The sequence below is a fragment of the Dendronephthya gigantea genome, unplaced genomic scaffold (assembly GCF_004324835.1).
Source record: "Dendronephthya gigantea isolate DGI-Jeju-01 unplaced genomic scaffold, DenGig_1.0 000089F, whole genome shotgun sequence".
Taxonomy (NCBI): Eukaryota; Metazoa; Cnidaria; class Anthozoa; order Malacalcyonacea; family Nephtheidae; genus Dendronephthya; species Dendronephthya gigantea.
Window position 1 is genome coordinate 465459 of NW_021163099.1, and position 9542 is coordinate 475000.

The 9542-nt window shown below is 36.6% G+C and overlaps 1 protein-coding gene across 1 annotated transcript; it reads right to left on the reverse strand.

Annotated features, from left to right (window-relative positions):
- Positions 1-300: 300 nt before the first annotated feature.
- LOC114533313 (glycine-rich cell wall structural protein 1.8-like) lies at positions 301-2983 on the reverse strand. Its single transcript, XM_028554822.1, has 4 exons — positions 2726-2983; positions 2495-2516; positions 1230-1769; positions 301-682 (listed from the first exon to the last, which is right to left on the reverse strand). The coding sequence occupies exons 1-4, from the start codon at positions 2981-2983 to the stop codon at positions 324-326; spliced, it is 1179 nt and encodes a 392-aa protein (XP_028410623.1). The 3' UTR covers positions 301-323.
- Between the last annotated feature and the right edge of the window lie 6559 nt (positions 2984-9542).

The following is a 9542-nucleotide window of genomic DNA, read 5'->3' on the forward strand; positions in this document are numbered from 1 at the left end:
GATAATAAGAAGAAAACACACATGAGTTACATGTTTCACTAACTATATAAACATGGGTAGTCCGCTCTCATTGTTTGGTGTTAAGAGTAATCTGTATCGTGTTTAAAAAACCGTAATTGTCCAAGCCAATCAGAGTGGACTATTTGATTTCAAATCGACAACTGAAAATATAAGCGAGAACATTAAATGTTGGACTTATACGCAGCCGTGTATTGTTTTCTTTATTTATGTTTGTACGCATGCTGTCTACATGCGAGAAATATTGTTAATTTTGTGTAAACTAGTACCTTAATACCCATGTTGCAACATCCATACTTCATGACTTATGAAAATCTATGCGATAAATGCTTGATCCGAACAAAACCGTGACCACTAGCAAGATATCCTGCTTTATGGAAGCGATTCTTTCCGCCATTGAAAGATCCTCCTCCTCCACCACATGAACCTTCTTTATTATCACCAGATGCTCCTCCCGAATATCCTCCTCCACCTCCTGCTCCTCCATTCCATCCCCATGCACCACCTCCTCCGCCAAATCCTCCGGGAGCATTATCTCGTACTAATGAGCGACCACCTGCTCCTCCTTGAAGAAATCCTCTTCCCCCTTCTCCACCCTCTCCAAAAGATCCGTCGAAATATGAACCACTATGTCCATTGCTTTGAAATCCACCACCGCCACCACCTTGAAGAAATAATATGATTAAACGACGGGCGTGTAGGGTTTGTTTGAAATATTTCAACGATGCTTCAATATTTCAAATGAAAATTGTAGAAATGCCAATATTTCTGCATCCAAGTACCCTAAAAGATCTTGAGTGCAAGGCAAAAATATAAAGTCGGGCGAAAGTTCTGAATTTAGAATTTCTGTGCTGCCTCCTGGAAGTACGTGATAACTATTTACGCATGCATAAATTCTTGTAAATATATTTTATTGTATCGTCTCTATGTAAAGGGATTGAATGTCAATTGGGACTTAATTTGTCCTCTTTTCATTCCCTGCCACAACTGTCTGTAATACGTGTTGTCCGGTAAATCTATTAAGCTAAACTAAACTCAAGCTTCGAATTACTTTCCGCAACTAGAAATCCATATTGTCGTGTTTCAAATCTCCATTCTGTTAGCCCCCATATATACTGAGGTGAAGCAATCAACACTTTTTTTTCATTTTAAAAAATATATTGATATTTTCTGCTTCAAACTATTATATTTTGTGGTTCACAGCTTTTTACCTGACTTCGAATGGCCTGTCTTTCGAGAACCAGTTCCATTAGAACCACCAGATTGAATTATACATTGACCAATGCACGCGTTTTTATTTCCTGACCTGCTGGTACTTGCATCACAGTTGAGCAACCTGGTTTTAAGGCTTTGTGTACCACCACCCCCTCCAGCAATAATTAATGGGGTGTTCGATGCCGTTGCCACAAACGTTCCTCCACCTCCTCCTGCAGAATATCTCTCTGTATTTTTTACACCTCGTTGTCCAATCAATATTTTTAGCACATCTCCTTTGTTCAGTTGAAATTCTCCTTTTATGTAAGCTCCTCGACCTGGCGTACTGGTTGGTCCAAATATGTCATATCCACCGGCTGCACCAACTGCCGTTATTTCGTATGTACCATCGTAGGGAACTGTCCAGAACTGTGTACCATTTTGGACTGTCACCATTTTCTCATTATCTTTACCAACATAATAAGAACCAAGCGAAGTAGGACCGAAACGTCCTGTCGCTCCAAGATTTGTGAAAGTTGCATTATACGATGGAGTCACTAAGACGTTAAACTATCATTATTTTTGATAAAAACGGCGATGATAAATTCGGGTTGGGCCTTTTTATTACGTCAAATGTACAAAACACAGCTTAGTGAAAGTGTAATTAATTTTACTTTTCATAAAACTGCATGTTTATTCATTTGTTACACACTAGCTAAATAATCAAATCTGTTATTTTATAAATGACAGAACACCAAAGTGTGACAGTTCTCTATTTCATTTCAAAATTTTCCCAAGATATCTTTCTCCTTGCAAGAGGAATTTGGTGAAAAGATGAAGTTGTAATTTTGTGTTCCAAAAAGATAAAGCCGAACCTGAGCAATAAATTTTATTCTTCTGCTGCATTGAATGCTGTCAGATTGTCAATAGTTGCTGAGTTTATCTCATTTTCTCCAGTTAAAATTTATAAGCCGAACCAGGGTATAAATTATGTTCCTAATAAAATGGCATTCAGGTATAATATAAACATGACTTTGATACATTTTTTGAGGGAAAAATTTCGAGTTGTCGATCGTGTAGTTTTGCACTTTGTTTTCATAAGGCAAGATACCACAATGTTTGACTTCAACATTGCCAAAAGCAATGCCTTATATCCGTTGACATTTATCTAAAACAGTAAGCATTTGTGGTCTAGGCAAGAAAATTACGCGCATTCCCTGTACTGGTTGTATTGCAAGATGTATAACTTTTGGGAGCAATCTTAAATACGTTTAAATCTCACCTTCGTCTTTGTTGTGTACTTCCTGCAATTCAAAATAAAGGCTTTAATAAAGGATTTACAGACACTAAAAATTATCTTAGTGTTATGTAACCATTTTAACCAAATAATTTTATATAGTAGCTACAAATAGAGAGGCTAAAATTATATAAAATTTCACTAAAATTATAAGATACACGGTTCCACGTGATTATAGATGCAGGTTGGGATGGTACGATGTACATAAATTGATACCTTTTCCAATTTTTCATAAAAATCGTAATCTTTGTCCAGCAGTAAATTCTGGGGGTGCGTGGTTTCCGTTGCGTTAATTAATTGACAATTCGGTAGATTCGATTGTTGCTTGTTCTCACTGTAGTTGATAGCCTTGCAAACAGGAGACTTTCTGAGACAGTTCAGAGAACATTCCAAGATATTTGCCGTGTGGAGCTCGCCGACTACATGATTGATTAACCGGCAACCTTCAATGAAAAATATTTCATTTTCAGTCATATAGGTTAAAATCGTCAAAATAAATATTTCCTAAGCCTGCTGCAGAAAGTTGTTTTTCAGGCCTGCCGAGACACGAACAGAGTCTTGTATAAAAGTCAGGCAAGATATTGTACAAAATATTCGCTCATTTAATATAATATAACAGAATATAACATATTTCATGCGTCGAAAAGCATGCATACATGTTGATCTTCCTAACGGTTATTTATTATCGTTTGACATTTTATCCCTGAGCCGGTGCGGAGGACCGTGCGAGGGTACTGATTCCGCTCGGATATTTACACCCAGGATGTGCAAAGGCGAAATCAAAGTTGTCCGCCATTATGCAATGGACCTCACGCCATGGACGGTCTTCTACGTTATGCGCATGCGCCAGTGTACTAAGCTCTTAATTGGTCGAGACAAATATTTGTATTTTTAAACATGCATAACTGTCATTTTGCAAAATTTTGAAGAAACTTTTAAATATATTTTCATATTATTTATATTTTCATAAATATGGAATATATATATTTTTTAATTACATCAGAGGGAAACTCGAATCAGTCAAATGTGGTCGGGACTTTTTACGGTTTAACAAAAAAAAACAAGACTAAATTTTCGACCGAATTCACCGTGTATAATGAAATCGGAAGATTTTACACTTGAAAATAAAACCCGGCACAGGTATAAAAAGTCATTCTTTCGTGGTAAACACAACTTTAGTATTCTCAAACGTATTTCACTACAAATCAGAATGGGTAATGTGATAGACGACATTATAATTTCATTTAAAAACTCCATTTTTTCAAAATATTCGCGTGCAAAAACCAGTCGAGGCGTAAACATAAAACTTGGGAAGTCGTATGAGACGTCTGATGTTATATTTCACAGTAATTATTGATTAAAATAATTTACCATAACAGTGACTATAGATGAGTAACTTGACTTCCAGAAAATGGTTAGAATCTTGTCGTATTTTTGCCATTTTTTCACAAAAATATGAGGGTAAACCATTGAACTATATAAGATGGAAGGATAGCTGCTGCCGGAAGTTTGAAGCCAATTTATATCCGGTTAGAACCTAGTACTTCCACGGAAAGTAAACACACGGCCAAATACGGTGGCCAAGGTGCGAAGCTGGAAAACAGCTTTTAAATAGCAATATTTGTTTATTTGATATAATAAAACGGAGAATTTACAACAATAACGACAATATTTGTTAGAGTCACAATGTCTCTAAGTTAGTAACTAAAATGGTTGCAACTTGTGAGGGGTTACGGGTAGATTTTTTGACCGTCCTTTCCTCACCGGTCTGTCAGACAACATCCCGTCGGTAATAATACCTACATGTCATCTACGATGCTTTTTCTCGCCTCACAGCTAAAATTATGCATAAAATAACTAAAACAAGAGTGTAAAAGCAAATAAAATTACCAACTTCTAAGCCATAACAAATATTAAATTTTTCAGTTTTAACAAAAACAGTCTGCAATTGTTTTTAAAAACCCAGAGCGCAATCAAGTACACATCGATGACGTACAAATTTCTACGATAAAGAAAAATACAATTTAGTTTATACACCATTTGGTTTTTAAATAAAAATGCCACTCACATGTGTCATAAATAGATGTAACAGCAGAGGAAATCATCCAGAAGCTTTAGCATTTCATAGGTATTTAAATATTTTTGTTTGTTTACTTACCGTATAAATAATTAATGGCAACAATTTTTTCCACTGTTGCCATTAGCCTTGTAAATCATAGTTGTTTATATTATTACTACGACTATTATTTTCATTTATAGACTATACAGTCTTAAATACAAACATTGTAAATTTAAAAAATTACAAATATCCAGGTGTTATTCAAGTTTTTCCACAAAGCACATCCTATATAACAAACAAATTGCTAAAATTAAGACAATAAAACATACAAAATAGTGCTAAAGATTAGAAAATGTTTTGTTTCAGATTTCCTTTAAACAATAATGCATTACTAAAATGTTGGGAAAATTATGTTGAAAAAGTTAACGAAAGCAATGAACCATGGCATGCAACCAAGTACAGCCGTATATGCAGCAAACATTTTCAGAGCACAGATTACATCTTGCCTCCATCATCTAATGGCACGAGCAGACTTAAAAAAAATGCTATTCCCTCTTCAGTTCAATATCCTTGTCAAACACCCTCATCAGTAAATGAAGAATTAAACAGAGAGACTAACAAACGCACCGATCCCTTTCCTATGCCATCAGAAAAGAGGCCAAGATATGCTGCCCCAAATGAGGAGAGAGATGGGTTGCATGATAAGTTGCAACAAAAAATTCGTGCCCTGCAACAGAAACTGAGAAGAACCAAGAAGAAAATGGATACAATGCATGAAGTTATTCAATTCCTGGAAGAAACATCAGTAATTAATCCACAAGAATCAGAAGCTCTTCAATCCACCCTTAGTAACACTCAGCTTCAATTTCTGTACAACTTTAAAGATAACTGGAATGCTAAACCATCAGCAAGAAGATACTCAGATGAAATTAAAGAATTTTCTGTAACATTGCACTTCTACTCACCCAGAGCATACAAGTATGTCAGGTCTTTGATTCCTCTGCCTAATCCATCACTAATTAAAAAGTGGACATCCACATTCAAGTGTGAACCCGGATTTATTGACGAGGCATTTGCATCACTATCTCAAAAAGCAACTAAAACACCAGTTGACAAAGATTATTTCCTAATAGTAGACGCAATGTCAATCCGCAAACAAACTATCTGGAACTCTGAAAAAGACTGTTACACAGGATTTGTAGATTTTGGGAAGGACATTCCCAATGACGATGTGGACAAACTAGCAAGTGAAGCACTAGTTTTTCTATTGGTTGGTGCAAGAGGTCCTTGGAAATGCCCAGTAGGATATTTTTTTGTTGACAAAATAAAAGCCAAAACACAAGCCATGCTAATTGAAAAATGTCTGGAAAAGGCCGCTAATGCTGGTTTAAAAGTTTGGTCTACAACAGCCGATGGAACAGCAGCTAATGTAAGCACATTTGAGTTGCTTGGTTGCAAATTTTCTGGCAAATATGAAAACATTAAAAGCTCATTTGTTCATCCAACCATGGGAGAAGTTTTTGCAATACTTGATCCTTGTCACATGATAAAACTAGCTCGGAACGCACTTGCCCATTTACAATCCTTTCAAGATGAAGACGGCAATATCATCAGATGGCAACATATTGAAGAACTTCATAACATCCAAGAACAGGAGGGATTAAATCTTGCAAACAAACTTTCATCGAATCACCTAAAATTCCAGAAACATAAGATGAATGTGAGACTGGCTGCTCAAACATTAAGCAGGTCGGTAGCAGATGCAATCGAGTTCTTGGACAGATCACAAAAGCTATCTACCAACAGCAAAGGCACTGTAAATTTTATTAGAAAGATTGATCAATTATTCGATATGCTCAACTCTCGGAATCCAATAGGGAAAGGTTTTAAAAAGCCACTTAAATTTTGCGATCGTGAAACATGGCAGGCGGACTTTAGATCCATTGCAAAGTATCTTCTGGGTTTAAAAATAAACACAACCAAACAACAATTGCTTTCTGGATCAGGGCGTAAAACATTTGTAATTGGATTTGACTCGTGCATAAAATCGACTATTTCAATGGCTAACCAAATGCTACAACAGACAACAAATCCTTTCAAGTATTTATTAACATACAAATACTCCCAGGATCATGTCGAACTGTTGTTTTCATGCATTAGATCACGTGGAGGTTGGAACAACAACCCAAATTGTCTACAGATGAAATATGCCCTCAGGCAAATGTTAATGCGAAATGCTATTACTGCATCCAAAAATGCCAATTGTGTCGATTTCACAGGTTGCAATAATATCACCCCACTGTTTCACACAAGAAAACACACAGAAAAAAGGCAGAGTCAAGAGCAGGCAAAAAATAACGCAAGTGGTCCAAATGATGATGAAAAGATGGACCTTTTTTGTGATCTCGTGTTTGACAAACACAGCGAATTCATTGACAACGCTTTGTTTTATATTGCGGGATATATCGTATCAAAATTGATGGACAATCTATCTTGCCCAGAATGTAAAAAATGCCTTGTACCTCTTCCTCCAACACAGCCACCAATCCATGGACACGATTATACATCCAGCTTATATCACGATTGCGGGAAAGCATCATCGTTTACAAGATTCGTTAATAGAGGGGGCTTGCAGATTCCATCAACCTCGGTATTCAGGACCGTTCAATACTGTGAACACGTTTTTAGATCAACTGTAAGCGGACAGAATTGTCAAAATATCAGCAACGATTCAAACCTAAAAAAAACAATGATCTTACAAGTGTGTCGATATTTTTCCCTTGATACAACGAAAAAACTATTCAGCGACCACGAAGAGGGATTCAACGAACTTTTACTGGAAGACGACCACAGCACACAATTGATTAAATTTGTGGCTGACAAGTATCTGACTCTTCGACTATTTAATTTGGGAAAGAAATTCACGAAGGACATTGTAAACAAAGGAAAACAAAGTGTTAGAATAGTCTTAACAAACTGATCTTATTCAACAACCAATAGGCTTTTTTGTAAAGAATAATAAAAGCAATTGTTTCAATGTTTCAGTTGTGTACAAAATAAAAACGTACCGTCCATATTCGAGAGGAGGATCCATGTTGAGTATTTCATTTCACCATTCATATTTTCCTGATTTAATATACGCATTTTATGTAAAGCATCGTTTTGACTAAACCAGAACTCAACACAATCACTCTTTGTGTCAAAACGTAGGGTGATCACCGCTTGTTAGAATATAAAAATATAATATTTGAATTTTGAAGCATTTCAAAACCTTATCTTTCCATAAAACCGCATGCCGCCATGCCATCACTATTCGACTGCTTCGACACGTCTCGCACTAAACGCGATTAAATCGCGCGCGTACTACACGATTTGACCTCCAGACACGCGTGTCTGGAGGTCAAATATGGCTTCACCTCATTATCATGCAGCTATCCTTCCATCTTATATAGTTCAATGGGGTAAACTTTGATTCTTTGAAAATATACGGCCGTTGCGATGTTGGTTGCGAGTTGCTATGACTACAGTGCTTCCGCTTCCAGAAATATATTTCCATTCTTCTCTTCTCACATACCAACAATACCAAGTACCCTCCAAACTCCCCAACCCACACAAAATTTTCCAACTATCATGTTACCATCCCTATGCTTAACTCAATTGGCTTAACCGAGGCGAGGGGTTGCTGCATGCATGTATTTCTGGCAGGGTGTCTTGAAACATGTGTGATGTGCGGACCCCCCATGAAGATTCGAAAAACTGTTTTCAAAATGGCGGCGGGTTACTTAGAAGACGAAGAAGTTGAGATGATTATTAGTTTGGATGACACTAATCTGGCAACAGATGGCACAAATTCGTCATTTCCAGTTGGAAATACTGTTAATTTCAACGTAAAGGAGTTAATTGCTGTTCTTGAAAGGGTTTCTTCGTGTTTTTTATACTTGTCCCAGTCCGCTGGTTACCAAGACAAGTTTGTAAACATGGTTCCGTTTTATGGTTGTCGTTTTCCAGAGAAAATTGTGAAAAAGGTTCAAAACATTATGCGACCATTTGCACGTGGAGTCGATGTTAATGAACAAGGGAGTTATTTTCTAAATTTCCCAGCTTTAGGAGCTATGACAAGGTTTTCAATTTTTTAATGGAAATTTTGTATTTTGAAAATACAAACTTTTTGGAACGTTATCTAAGTATATAATATAATTTAACGGGATTTTGTGTTGATATTTTCCGACCTCGCAGCCGTGAAAACAATTTTGTTGTAGAAAGTTTGAATACGTTCACTTCTACAAATGATTGCAAAAAAGGTTCAAAACGTTGTGTAGTGAAATTTGCTACAAATGTTCGTCAATATTCTGTACACCAAATCTTGAAGTATAATGCTTTTGGGGATTTTCCTCACCGAGAAAAATCAAAATATGTATGATACATCTAAAAAAAGACCAAGTAGCCGTGCGTGTCCGTAGTTTTAATTTGACAAATTCGGTCAGTTAACTTTTGAAGAAACAATTTTAAGACACAATATTAATAGAAAGAGTTACAAATTACACAGGAGAACTCTTATTTTAGATATCGCGTTAATAGTTTCACAGATTGAGTGGTTTTAATGAGCTTGTTAAAAACCAAGTAAATATTGTTTCGTTCGAGAATTTTTCGCCGACCGCCCCGTCGCAGTCTTAAAATCGCATCACACATGTTTCAACACGCTATCCGTGCGTTTCGCCGCCCTATCTTATAGACGCCCTGTTTCTAGTTAAAATGGAAAGTATTTTCCTCAACAGCTGACGAAGTCGCGTTACTGCCTGGCCAGTCGCGGGGAAAGCTTTGACAATGTTTTGTGCAGCAAATGCAATTGTATTTTCTCAAGTATTGTAGCGAAGCTAGCCGTCTGTGCTGTGGTCAAAAGGGACAAGTCTTTTCAGTTTCAAACTAAATATTGGCTAGGCTGCCGCAGAAAGTTGTTTTAAATCCGATACACAA

Coding starts and splice junctions, on each gene's coding strand:
- LOC114533313 (XM_028554822.1), bottom strand. CDS start 2,983: ATGACTGAAAATGAAATATTTTTCATTGAAGGTTGCCGGTTAATCAAT. Junction 2,517..2,725: donor TTTATGAAAAATTGGAAAAG/GTATCAATTTAT, acceptor TTTGAATTGCAG/GAAGTACACAACAAAGACGA. Junction 1,770..2,494: donor AGTACACAACAAAGACGAAG/GTGAGATTTAAA, acceptor TTAACGTCTTAG/TGACTCCATCGTATAATGCA.